General features: G+C 45.0%; 1 protein-coding gene across 5 annotated transcripts in view; it reads left to right on the top strand.

The window, feature by feature from the left end:
• The window catches only part of inpp5a (inositol polyphosphate-5-phosphatase A), a 752,293-nt gene that overhangs the window by 682,265 nt on the left and 55,895 nt on the right, over positions 1-14,133 (top strand). For all 5 annotated transcript variants that reach the window (XM_072479145.1, XM_072479144.1, XM_072479142.1 and 2 more), the window contains one exon: positions 3,135-3,208. In XM_072479145.1, the coding sequence (XP_072335246.1) occupies positions 3,135-3,208 (74 nt within the window). The remainder of the gene's footprint in view (positions 1-3,134; positions 3,209-14,133) is intronic.

The raw sequence follows: 14,133 nt of genomic DNA, 5'->3' as shown, positions 1-14,133 counted from the left end.
GGTCTTAAATTGAAAAAAGCCAAATGCAGGTGCGGATTAATTTACTGTTAAAGCTGAGATTTTGCCTGCCCCTGACTATGAACAAGAACCGCTTGCATTTTAGGAAGTTTGGTATTTTTCAGTCACCTCATTTAATTTTTGTTGCATCCATTTTGAATCCATGCTCACACTGGTGAAGAACTGACTGGTGGGAATAGGGTCGACTCATGTACAACACTGAGTGTGCAACTTCCAGTTAGGCAAAGCAAGATTACAAAAGAAAGTGGGAGAATAGTGAAAATAAACACTGGTCCCCTTACCTCAGAAAGGAGATTGTAGCCATAGAGCGTGCAATGAAGGTTCACTGGACTTGTTCCGGAGATGATGGGACTGTCTTATGAAGAGAGATTGGACAAACCGAGCCTGTATTCTCGATTAGGCAAACTGAGCCTGCATTCTCTAAAGTTTCGATGAATGAGAGGTGATCTTATTGAAACCCATAAAATACTGAAAGGAATAGACAGGCTAGATGCAGATATGGGGCGGGATTCTCCGACCCCCCGCTGGGCCAGAGAATCGCCGGGGGGCAGCGTGAATCCCGCCCCGCCAGCCCGACGCCGGCTGCCGGATTCTCCGGCGCCGGTTTTTCAGCGGGGGCAGGAATAGCTTCACGCTGGTCGGAGGCCATTGGCAGTGGCCCACCCGGCGATTCTCCGCTCCCCGATGGGCCGAGTGGTCACCCGTTTTCGGCCAATCCCGCCGGTGTAAATCAAACAAGGTCCTTACCGGTGGGACCTGGCTCTGCCGGTGGCCTGCGGAGTCCTCGGGGGGGGGGATGCGGGAGGATCTGGCCCCGGGGGAGAGGGGGGGGGCCATGGTGTCCTGGTCCGCGATCGGAGCCCACCGATCTGCGGGCGGGCCTGTGCCGTGGGGGCACTCTTTCCCTGCGCGCCGGCCGCTGTAACGGTCCGCCATGGCCGGAGCGGAGAAGAACACCCCTGCGCATGTGCTGGGATCACACCAGAACACACTGGCGCTCCTGCGCACGCGCCGGTTGGCGGACGCCCTTCGGCGCCGGTTGGCGCGGCGCCAACCCCGACGCTGCCGGCCTAGCCCCTGTAAGGGCGGAGGATTCCGCACCTTCCGGGCAGCCCGACGCCAGAGTGGTTCAAGCCAGTCCTCAGCGCCGGTACGGCCCGCCCCGCTGGATAGGGGAGAATCCCGGCCAAGATGTTTACCATCGGTGGGGAATCTAGAACTAAGAAGCCCAATTTCAAAATAAGGGGGATGAGGGGAATTTTATTTTCACAAATGGCTGTGAATCTTTGGAATTCCCTATCGCAGAGGGCTGTGGAACTTCAATCATTGAGTATGTTTAAGGTAGAGATAGATAGACTTCTGATTAACAATAATGCGAAGAGCTTTGGGGATAGTAGGTATAAAAGGCATTGAAGTGTCTAATTAGCCAGGATCAGATTGAAGGGCGGAGCAGGCTCAATGGGATGAATGGCCTACTGTTCCTATGTAAATAAAAATTAAAATTTGGAAAGAAAAGACTCTCCGTTTCGCTGGCTGATCAATGGGGTTTCCCATTGTGGGGTAGCCCCACACCGTCGGGAAACCCCCGGGCTGCCGGCAAAACAGAGAATCCCTAGGGCAGCACGGTGGCGCAGTGGTTAGCACTGCTGTCTCACGCTGCCGAGGTCCCAGGTTCGATTCGGCTCTGGGTCACTGTCCGTGTGGTGTTTGCACATTCACCCGTGTTTGCGTGGGTTTCCCCAGCACAACACAAAGATGTGCAGGTTAGGTGGATTGGCCATGCAAAATTGCCCCTTAATTGGAAAAAATGAGCTGGGTCCTCTAAATTTATAAAATAAAACGGAGAATCCCGACTGCAGAGAATTCAGCCCAAGGTTTTTTTTCAATTGTGTTGAATTGGCAATAAAGTATTACCTAACAAATTCCTCAACTGGCTCAATGGTTTGTTCAGTGAGTTGAGAAATCAGAGACATCAGGAGGTCTCAGGTTTTATCCTTGTCTGAACTGTTAGATGGTTCCAGCCAACAATATAGTAGACCCACCAGAGTTGCTCTCTGTATTTGTCGGTTGCCAAAGGGGAAATTAGACAGGTTCTTCCTGATTGCTGTACCTTTTATAAGGATATTAGAAGGAGATGGGATTGGAGTTTGCTGTGACGTCCTCTTTATTCCAAAAGCCTGCAAACACTTACTGGGTGATCTATGTTGCTAAAAGCCAAGATCTTCTGACGAACAAGTGATGAATGTCGGAAATGTTTCCATATATTGTATTATTATATGTAATAATAGTAATATGATTAAAAGGACTTAGGTTAGGGTATCCAGATTATATGAGTGGCCGCGCCTGCCTGGCGGTCGGAGAATCCCGTTCAAGGTCAGTGGACTTTTCCATTGTCCATGTCTCGCCCGTGGCGACCTTGCGGCGGGTGGGGCAGAAGAATCTAGTCCTTTGTCTGCTAAAGCTGTGACTATGGGGTTAACAGCTCAGTCGGCTGTGATATCGCACATGGGAGAGGCTGGATCTGTTAGTAGTTTTATTTTTCAGCCCTGCTCTGTGTCTGTTTTTAGTTTCATTTTTAGAGTTCTGCTCTGGGTTCTGAGGAAAGAGATTGTTTCTCACATTGGCTTCTGAAAGCTTCTCTCCCAGGACTGCGTGAATAAATCTGTAAGGCACCAATGTTAACTTTATTAATAAGTGGTATTTGACCTATCTGTGGATTTTGCTGAATTGAAATTTAAAAGTAGATGGAAAAGTAAGTTCAAAGACCTTTCTTTATTTTTTAAAGAACTGTTTAACTATTAATTGAAAAGCTATTTCTTCCTTGGATGTTAATGGGGTGAATCCTGTGTTAATAATAAAGTTTGTCTGAATACAAAAATCCTGATTTGTCAGTGGAATCACTCCTGAGGGTGAAGTATTTTTTCCTAACAGTTTACAAATTTAAAAAATTGTTGGGGTTTCTCGTCCGTCTTTCGAATATAAATTGGTCCGGGACAGTAACACAAGGTAGGGAAGATACATCCTGAGAAGAAAAAGTGTTCACACAAGGCTGGTCAGTAGGTCAATGAAATGCCATAATTATAATGATAACCTTTTTGTTATCAATTTCTTTTCAGCTTTTAGAATTTGACAGGGAGCTGTCTGTATTTAAAGACAAGTTGGGTGAACAAGAGATATCGTTTCCACCAAGGTACAAAATTTATATTTTCATTGTCTTACTGCAAAAACTTAGCTGAAAGCAAAGCCGAACATTGTATCTCGGTGCTATATTTTTTGGGGAAAAGATTCTCTCACAATTTAAAGTGTATCGTTTTCTTTTCACTTATCCCAGTATGGTGATGTGAGGTGAGACTGCAGTTATCAGCATCCTTTGCAAAAGATTTGTTGGATCAGCGATGATTAACAGGGCCTCTGCCTCTTTCAGAAAATGGGGGAAAAAGGACTCTAATTTTCATTCAGGTTATGACTTGACCTTTGACTTCTCATGCCATTGAAAACCCTGTGCACTATTGATACTGAATGTTTACCTTCTCCTCGTGTTATGGGATCTCATAAAATATCTCTTTGAATGGATTTCAGTAGCTATTACCTTTAAAGATTAGCACTACATTGGGGTTTGTTTCAGGAAATTAGGTTTTCTTCCCATCCCAAGTTGAAAATAACCTGCAAGTTATGCCATGTGATGCAATAATTTCAGGCCTATTGCATATTGTGCATCATAAAGTAGCTGATTTTCTTTGTCAGTCTATTATCTTGACACACCTCTGAAGAGCTTCCACATCAGACAAACAGATCATTGCATTTAGCCAGTAAAACAAATTTAAAATTCAAAAGCACCATTAGGAATATATCACCAATTTCCACAAAGCGAATTTAAAGTGCCTATCCAGTTCATGTAGAATTTCATAAGCCAATCAAACTTTGTTCTTGTGCTTGATTATTATCCAAAGCAGTAGATTGGGATCTTTGTTTGTAAGACAACTTGTTACGTTAGCTATGGGATTACTGGCATGGTGATTTGATTGCCTCACCAAGTTATTTTGTCACTATTTCTTTGAGGATACAGCTTTAGCAATAAAATTGCATTAAAATTGAAAACTGTATTAAAAAGATAAGAATATATAGAAAGACCAATCTATTGAGCCCATGCCTGATTTTGTACTACATTCTAACACCACCTATTGATCCCCTATATCAGGAGCACTGATTTCCTTCCTGAACTTCCCCTGAAAATAATTCTCCTTCTGAATAGTAGCAATTCAAACATTTTTAATAGTACCATTGGCCCCAAATCAATGACCTTCAGTTCATTGCACAATTGTGGGGAAATGCTTCGCTAATCGTGAACCTTGCCTAAGACCTTTACAGATGTTTTCTCTACAGATGTTGTTCAGGCTGAATAGCTTGTTTATTTCCACCTCGCGTACATGAGCCTTCCCCACAAATCTGATTTAAAGGAAGGAATATGAGAGACACTCAGTATTTTCTTTTAAAATTTGCTCTCTGTTTTGTGATCAGGAAGGCAAAAAAATTGGGCTCCAAAGTCTGAAATTAAAAAAGGACAAGGTTGTGGAATGAGTGGGAAAATGGAGAGATGCATGCTTACTCCATCTACAGCTTGATATCAGAAGAGATTAAGAGATGAAGGGAAAGTGTAAGAGCTAATGGATAGATGTGGTAGAAGGAGAGGTAGATCTAACGCCGCTGATTTAGAGTAAAGAGCACATGCGAGTCAAGTGCTCTACCTCAAGTTCAACAAAACTCACCAGCAAGATTGTTTACATGTCAGAAGAACAGATAGTCTCCAGCTAGGAGATAACAGCTAAGCTTTTAGTTGAAAGGTTTAATAATACAAGATTGAAATTAAACAATGTTCTGTATACTGACTAACTGTATAAGCAGTCTGTATTTGTAACTTGGTGTATTAGAATGTTGTCCCTGTGAGAGCTGTATTAGAGCTGAGAGTTGTATTAGAGGAGAGAGAGTGTTGCTTCAGAGGTTTCTTTGGGGTAGTTCCCTCCATGCTTGAATCATGGATAAGCTATTGTAACCTGTCCCTGATTCCCCTGTGGTTAGTTGGAAGAAGTGCACCACAACAGGAAGTAAGAAGGTGGATTAAGTATGAAGATATGCTCAACCTCCATTGCTTGAACCCCATTGGTGACCCTGGCTTCAGCACTGTCTATTTCCATAATGGCCAGCACTGTCTCCTCCATAAAAGTTGAAACATGCATGGGCATCTTATCCATTTCCATTAAATTCCCACTGCCTCTGGTCATGCACCACGTTCTCCAGTGTCAGTGAGTGTCATGCATTCTGTTTGACTGATGAAGTTGTCAGGGCTAGGGGGAAGGATTAGCACAGGTGCAAGCTGTGAGACGAGGGTGTGAGGCTTGCCACAGTGCTAAGTATGTGAGGATGAAGTGAAGCATATGAATGTTAGGTATCAATCCTGATTGAGGGATTGCAGAAGATATTTGTTAGGATGCAATGAATTGAGCAGTGGTTAAGACCAATGGTGCAGTTCATCGAATACGGCATTTGAAGATGCATTCACTGACCTTGAAAACTCTTTTTGAGATCATTAAACTTCTTCCTGTGCTAAATCCAGGTCCTTGGGGCTAAACCCCTTGCATTAACCTTTTCTGCTATCACCCATCACTGCTTTCTGAGCATGAATCCAGAGGACCACTTCTCCTTCCTATGAGTTAGGTCATTTTTCTTTCTACTTCTTCCGCCAACATCTACAGTGCAGCACCTGAAAGCATTGGAGTCTGCGCTGTTGCATGGTCAGTAATTCGTGACTCTTCTACAGCATGATATTCAAAGAGATCTCGCACCACCAGCAGTCAGTGCACATCTCCTTAAAGAGCTGCAGTCTAGCTTTAAATAGTGCCAAGCAACAGTGATATTTGGCCTCCTACTAATGAACGCAGCTAGTGAAATCAGTGGGGAGAGCTGGCTGCATACAAAATTCATGGCAATGATCGTATGAACTTGACACCTTGCCTACATTACAATCAAGGGTGCAAGTTAATCGTGCTTTGTAGTCACTGCATCCTACACCCCCTCTGTTTTTTGTCGGGGTTTAAGCAAAATTTATGGGCATGGTTGTTATTCAGTAACTTCTATCTGACCTGATTAAGTATATTTTTAACTAATTAGCTGTGTTTCAAGCATGACATAATCATATGCTGTTTCTTATTCGAAATGTTTTTGTTGGTTCTCTGTGCCGAGAATCCCAGAGTGCTGTGCATATGAAATGTGTCAGATGAAATGTCATTTTGTTACATTACCATCAATCATAAAAAAATATTGCAAGAATATAAAATTATTCTCTTTTCTTCTTCACAATCTTGGAGTCCTAGTTCTGCAAAGAAAGGAAAGAACTTCCATTTTCATCCTGTCTTCACATTTACAGGGAACCCTCGAGTGTTCTACCATCAATTAGCTACTCTTGAATATAGTCACTGTCACAACGTAAGCAAGAATAGGAAATGGCATTCACTTTATATGTTCTATATTAAGTGGGGCAGTTGTTAGCACTCCTGCCTCACGGCGCCGAGGACCCGGGTTCGATCCTGGCCCCAGGTCACCGCCGGTGTGGAGTTTGCGCATTCTCCCCATATCTGGGTGGGTCTCACCCCCACAGCCCAAAACGATGTGCAGGGTAGGTGAATTGGTCGTGCTAATTTGTCCCTTAATTGGAAAAAAACAATTGGGTACTCTAAATTTATTTTAATAATAAGAAAAATATATATATATGTTGTGGATTAACTGAGGCATAAGTGTGACACAGAAGATTAGTAGACTCCATTGCTCCTCTTTAGATAGTCATAGAATCATAGAATCCCTACAGTGCAGAAGGAGGCCATTTGACTCATTGAGTCAGTGCCGACCCTTTGGAAGAGCACCCTACCAAGGCCCAATCCCTGTTCTAGCCCTGTATCCCCACCGAACCTTTGGACACGAAGGGGCAATTTATCATGGCCAATCCACCTAAAATGCACATCTTTGGATTGTGGGAGGAAACCGGAGCACCCGGAGGAAACCCACGCAGACATGGGGAGGAAGTGCAAACTCCACACAGACAGTCACCCGAAGTCAGAATCAAACCCAGGTCCCTGTGAGGCAGCAGTGCTAAGAATTGTTCCACCGTGTCACCCCAGGACTGTAGACTTGTTTCCATCAACCTGCGAGAGCATATTGGTTCACAGTTTAACATCTCATAATGAGACTTCTGACAGTGCAGCTCGACCTTTACTCTGCAGTGAATGTCCTGGCAAAATTATATCTGTTCAAGTCCCTGGAGTGGGCATTAAACACATGGGCCAAGAAATAGGTCAATGCTTTATCTTCGTAAGGCATAAATTGGAACCCATTCTGTCAATATATGAACAGAAGAACAGAAGAACTAGAAGCAGGAGTAGGCCACCTGGCCCCTTGACCCTGCTCCACCATTCAATGAGATCATGGCTGATCTTTTGTGGACTCAGCTCCACTTTCCGGCCCGAACACCATAACCCTTAATCCCTTTATTCTTCAAAAAACTATCTATCTTTATCTTAAAACCATTTAATGAAGGAGCCTCTACTGCTTCACTGGGCAAGGAATTCCATAGATTCACAACCCTTTGGGTGAAGAAGTTCCTCCTAAACTCAGTCCGAAATCTACTTCCCCTTATTTTGAGGCTATGCCCCCTAGTTCTGCTTTCACCCGCCAGTGGAAACAACCTGCCCGCATCTATCCTATCGATTCCCTTCATAATTTTATATGTTTCTATAAGATCCCCCTCATCCTTCTAAATTCCAATGAGTACAGTCCCAGTCTACTCAACCTCTCCTCTCAATCCAACCCCTTCAGCTCTGAGATTAACCAAGTGAATCTCCTCTGCACACTTTCCAGTGCCAGTACGTCCTTTCTCAAGTAAGGAGACCAAAACTGAACACAATACTCCAGGTGTGGCCTCACTAACACCTTATACAATTGCAGCATAACCTCCCTGGTCTTAAACTCCATCCCTCTAGAAATGAAGGACAAAATTCCATTTGCCTTCTTAATCACCTGTTGCACCTGTAAACCAACTTTTTGCGATTCATGCACTAGCACACCCAGGTCTCTCTGCACAGCCACATGTTTTAATATTTTATCATTTAAATAATAATCCCTTTTGCTGTTATTCCTACCAAAATGGATAACCTCACATTTGTCAACATTGTATTCCATCTGCCAGACCCTAGCCCATTCACTTAGCCTATCCAAATCCCTCTGCAGACTTCCAGTATCCTCTGCACTTTTTGCTTTACCACTTATCTGAGTGTCGTCTGTAAACTTGGACACATTGCCCTTGGTCCCCAACTCCAAATCATCTATGTAAATTATGAACAGTTGTGGGCCCAACACTGATCCCTGAGGGACACCATTAGCTACTGATTGCCAACCAGAGAAACACCCATTATTCCCCAATCTTTGCTTTCGATTAATTAACCAATCCTCTATCCATGCTACTACTTTCCCCTTAATGCCATGCATCTTTATCTTATGCAGCAACCTTTTGTGTGGCACCTTGTCAAAGGCTTTCTGGAAATCCAGATATGCCACATCCATTGGCTCCCCGTTATCTACCGCACTGGTAATGTCCTCAAAAAATTCCACTAAATTAGTTAGGCACGACCTGCCCTTTATGAACCCATTCTGCGTCTGCCCAATGGGACAATTTCCATCCAGATGCCTCGCTATTTCTTCCTTGATGATAGATTCCAGCATCTTCCCTACTACAGAAGTTAAGCTCACTGGCCTATAATTACCCGCTTTCTGCCTACCTCCTTTTTTAAACAGTGGTGTCACGTTTGCTAATTTGCAATGCGCCGGGACCACCCCAGAGTCTAGTGAATTTTGGTAAATTATCACTAGTGCATTTGCAATTTCCCTAGCCATCTCTTTTAGCACTCTGGGATGCATTCCATCAGGGCCAGGAGACTTGTCTACCTTTAGCCCCATTAGCTTGCCCATCACTACCTCCTTGGTGATAACAATCCTCTCTAGGTCCTCACCTGTCATAGCCTCATTTCCATCAGTCACTGGCATGTTATTTGTGTCTTCCACTGTGAAGACCGACCCAAAAAACCTGTTCAGTTCTTCAGTTCCTCAGCCATTTCCTTATCTCCCATTATTAAATCTCCCTTCTCATCCTCTAAAGGACCAATATTTACCTTAGCCACTCTTTTTTGTTTTATATATTTGTAGAAACTTTTTCTATCTGTTTTTATATTCTCAGCAAGTTTACTCTCATAATCTATCTTACTCTTCTTTATAGCTTTTTTAGTCACTTTCTGTTGCCCCCTAAAGGTTTCCCAGTCCTCTAGTCTCCCACTAATCTTTGCTACTTTGTATGCTTTTTCCTTCAATTTGATACTCTCCCTTATTTCCTTAGATATCCACGGTTGATTTTCCCTCTTTCTACCGTCCTTCCTTTTTGTTGGTATAAACCTTTGCTGAGCACTGTGAAAAATCGCTTGGAAGGTTCTCCACTGTTCCTCAACTGTTTCACCACAAAGTCTTTGCTCCCAGTCTACCTTAGCTAGTTCTTCTCTCATCCCATTGTAATCTCCTTTGTTTAAGCACAAGACACTAGTGCTTGATTTTACCTTCTCACCCTCCATCTGTATTTTAAATTCCACCATATTGTGATCGCTCCTTCCGAGAGGATCCCTAGCTATGAGATCCTGAATCAACCGTGTCTCATTACACAGGACCAGATCTAGGACCGCTTGTTCCCTCGTAGGTTCCATTACATATTGTTCTAGGAAACTATCGCGGATTCATTCTATAAACTCCTCCTCAAGGCTGCCTTGACCGACCTGGTTAAACCAATCGACATGTAGATTAAAATCCCCCATGATAACTGCTGCACCATTTCTACATGCATCAGTTATTTCTTTGTTTATTGTCTGCCCCGCCATAATGTTACTATTTGGTGGCCTATAGACTACTCCTATCAGTGACTTTTTCGCCTTACTATTCCTGATTTCCACCCAAATGGATTCAACCTGATCCTTCATAGCACCGATGTCATCCCTTACTGTTGCCCGGATGTCATCCTTAAATAACAGAGCTACACCACCTCCCTTACCATCCACTCTGTCCTTCCGAATAGTTTGATACCCTCGGATATTTAACTCCCAGTTGTGACCATCCTTTAACCATGTTTCAGTAATGGCCACTAAATCATAATAATTCACGATGATTTGCCCCATCAACTCATTTACTTTATTCCGAATACTATGAGCATTCAGGTAAAGTACACTTATGTTGGCTTTTTTACCTCTGTTCTGAATCTTAACACCTCGATCAGTAACCTCTCCTAAGTTGTATTTCCTCTTAACCTTTCTCCTAATTTTCTTTGTCGTTGAACCCATATCTTCATGTAACAACCTGCCGCGTCGCTTACCATTAATGTTTTCACTTCCCGTTTTATTCCTTTTAGTATTCCTGGTCCTATTCACTGAGCTCCCCTCAGTCACTGTACCTTGTACTGTCGCCCTTTTTGATTTTTGACTATGGCTTCTCTGCCTTACACTTTCCCCCTTACTGCCTTTTGTTTCTGTCCCTGTTTTATTACCTTCCAACTTCCTGCATCGGTTCCCATCCCCCTGCCACATTAGTTTAAACTCTCCCCAACAGCTCTAGCAAACACCCCCCCTCGGACATCGGTTCCAGTCCTGCCCAGGTGCAGACCGTCCGGTTTGTACTGGTCCCACCTCCACCAATGCTGGTTCCAATGCCCCAGGAATTTGAATCCCTCCCTCTTGCACCATCTCTCGAGTCACGCATTCATCCTATCTATCGTGACATTCCTACACTGACTAGCTCATGGCACTGGTAGCAATCCTGAGATTACTACCTTTGAGGTCCTACTTTTTAGTTTAACTCCTAACTCCCTGAATTCAGCTTGTTTTTTTACCTATATCATTGGTGGCTATGTACACCACAACATCTGGCTGTTCACCCCCCCCCCCCCCCCCCCCAGAATGTCCTGCAGCCGCTCCGAAACACCCTTGACCCTTGCACCAGGGAGGCAACATACCATCCTGGAGTCTCGATTGCATCCGCAGAAGGGCCTGTCTATTCCCCTTACAATTGAGTCCCCTATCACTATAGCCCTGCCATTCTTCTTCCTGCCCAGCTGCGCAGCAGAGCCAGCCATGGTGCCATGAACCTGGCTGCTGCTGCCTTCCCCTGGTGAGCCATCTCCCTCAACAGTATCCAAAGCAGTATATCTGTTTTGCAGGGAGATGACCGCAGAGGACACCTGCACTGCCTTCCTACTCTTGCTCTGTCTTTTGGTCACCCATTTTCTATCTCCCTCAGTACCTTTCACCTGCGGTGTGACCAACTCGCTAAACGTGCTATCCACGACGTCCTCAGCATCGCGGATGCTCCAAAGTGAGTCCATCCGCAGCTCCAGAGCCGTCAAGCGGTCTAACAGGAGCTGCAACTGGACACACTTCTTGCACGTGAAGGAGCCAGGGACAGTGGACGTGTCCCTGAGCTCCCACATCGCACACGAGAAGCATGACATGGGTCTGAGATCTCCTGCCATGTCTTAAACCTTCGGTTAACTTCAACAATTACAATTTCCCAAAAAATAAAAATAAATAAATAAACAACGAAGAAAAAAATAAATAAATATACCAATGAAAAGAAAAAGAAAACAGAAACACTATTTACCAGGGATAAAAAGCACTTCCTCCCCACCCAGCTTCCAATTCCCACCTAGATTCAAATTCCCAAACTCACTCTTAGCTGTGTCTCACTCTGGCCGTGTCTTGTCTGGCTCACTGGGAGAACTCGCTGGGAGTGAGTTTACAAGTTGCTCTTTTTAAATTGTCCTGAATTGACTCCCCTCCTCCACCTGCTTTTAGATCAAGGTAAATTTAAGTGACTGACAGTTAACTGCCAACCAGTTATGTGAGTGGGTGGGGCAGCCCTTGTTAACCTACACAGCACAATTCTAGCTTAATTTAAATTAATTTTATCTCCTGAAATTTAAAAGGAGCTGCCTTACTGATTTGATTCAATTCCCACCTAGATTCAAATTCCCAAACTCACTCTTAGCTGTGTCTCACTCTGGCTGTGTCTTCTCTGGCTCACTGGGAGAACTCACTGCTTTGTGCATGCTGGGTCTGCCCTGCCCAACAAAGTTGGAAAATATGTTGAGAAGTACTTTATTGGATGTGAAGCTGGGATATGCAGTCCTGCTCATCCTGGTTCCTCTGAAATGCCAAAGACTACTGCCAACATTGGGGAGGCAGTGACGCAGCGGTATTTTCGCTGGACGAGTAACCCAGAGTCATATTCTGGGGACTCGGGTTTGAATTCCACCATGTCAGATGGTGAAATTTGAATTCAATTAAAAGTCTAATGATGACCATGAAACCATTGCCGATTGTTGTAAAAACCCATCTGGTTCACTAATGCTCTTTAGCGGGGCCTGGGGGCCATGACTGTTGATGGGGAGCAAGGAAGGTAAGCAAACCGTTGAAACTTTTCAGGTTTGCTGGGGGCTTTTTAGGTTTGCCTGGACCTCCAGGGAGTAGCGGGGAATGACTGGGTGGCAAGTGCATGGGTTTGGGTGTCCTCCTCGGGATTGGGGTTCCCTGGCTGAGACCCCCATTGCAGCATGAATTCATTTGAACCCATACCCCACCTGCAATTACAGGCTCCTGGCTGTTGACACTGCTGACTGATCACAGAGCCCCGCAAATGCTATGAGTGCACGTGGCAACCCACCTATCTGGAAACCCTCATATCATAGCAGTGTCATCAAGGGGTTGGATGTGACCAAGTTCAGTCACCAGCCCACCAGGTGCTGGCACTCCTCAGAAGTGCAGCCCCACATCAGAGGAAACAGGGGATTAGCAGAGCTCAACCTAAACAAAGGACACATTAACCAGTATTGCAGGAACCCTCCATGGCACATCGCCCCTCTAAGAGTAATAGCCTTACCAGTAACACACTCAACCTGAGGATCACGAGATGTCTCCAAGCCCTGTCTGTCCACCACGCTCCTGATCCCATCCATCTTGTCCCCGGCCAGGAATCGTGACCAGCTCCCTGTCACAACATCTGTTTAGAACCCAGGCTCCACATCACATTGCAGCTAAGGTCCCAGCAAACTCACACATACCTCACTCATCGCCATCTGTAGGACTTCCCGCACACCAGTCTCTTAGTTTAGAGCCACATACCTGCACAGCATGAACGTCTCCACCATACAACCAATTGCCACCCTTCTGGCAAGAGACCCTCAGTGGACTGCACTGGGATAAACAGAACAGGGGCCACAGAGCCTATTGCTAACACCGGTACCCCTGTTGACAGGGACAGCTGGTGAGGATAGAAAATAAAGATATGTGATTATGTCGCGCATTGAACCCACATCACAGGCTGGGTGCCAGCCACTGATTTCTTTTGATTTTTTTTAATGTATTTTATTACAAACATATATAAAAACAAGCTACAGCAAATAAACACCCCTGGAAACACACTTCCCAACAATCCGAATGCCAGCCACTTATGGGGACAGGGGTGCAGTGCGGACTACATCACCTTGAAGGAAGTGGAGGGAGAGGGGAGTGTCTGGACACATGTTGAGGATTGCACAGCAGTACACCTCAGGGTGACTTTGCAACCTGGTGGCATTGGATGGTCAAGGGACTCCTCATCTTGCTAATATTCTCTGTCTCTTCCCCCTCCACCCTTAGAGACATGGATTTCAAGCTACAGCCAGCAATGCCCCTCTGTGACTGGCTAAGATCAGTCAGAGCCTGACCAATGCTCTTGACACCCTCAGCCATGACCCTTTGTGAATGGGCCAAGCTCTGGGGCGCCGTAGCAATGTCCATCTCCACCCAGGACATGTCTGCCTGTGGCTGGCCCCTCCTGTTCTGCATACTTAAGGTGCAGAACCAGCAACTGTTTAAAATAGTTTAGGGTCTCTGTGTCCATTACCAACTCGGGCGGCTTCATATGTCCCCCCTCTACACCTTCTGCCACGTATCTTGGGCGGGATTCTCCGACCCCCGCGATGGGCCGAGCGGCCGTTCGTTTTGG

Source organism: Scyliorhinus torazame, chromosome 16 (assembly GCF_047496885.1).
Source record: "Scyliorhinus torazame isolate Kashiwa2021f chromosome 16, sScyTor2.1, whole genome shotgun sequence".
NCBI lineage: Eukaryota > Metazoa > Chordata > Chondrichthyes > Carcharhiniformes > Scyliorhinidae > Scyliorhinus > Scyliorhinus torazame.
This window is presented reverse-complemented; position numbering and strand designations above follow the sequence as displayed.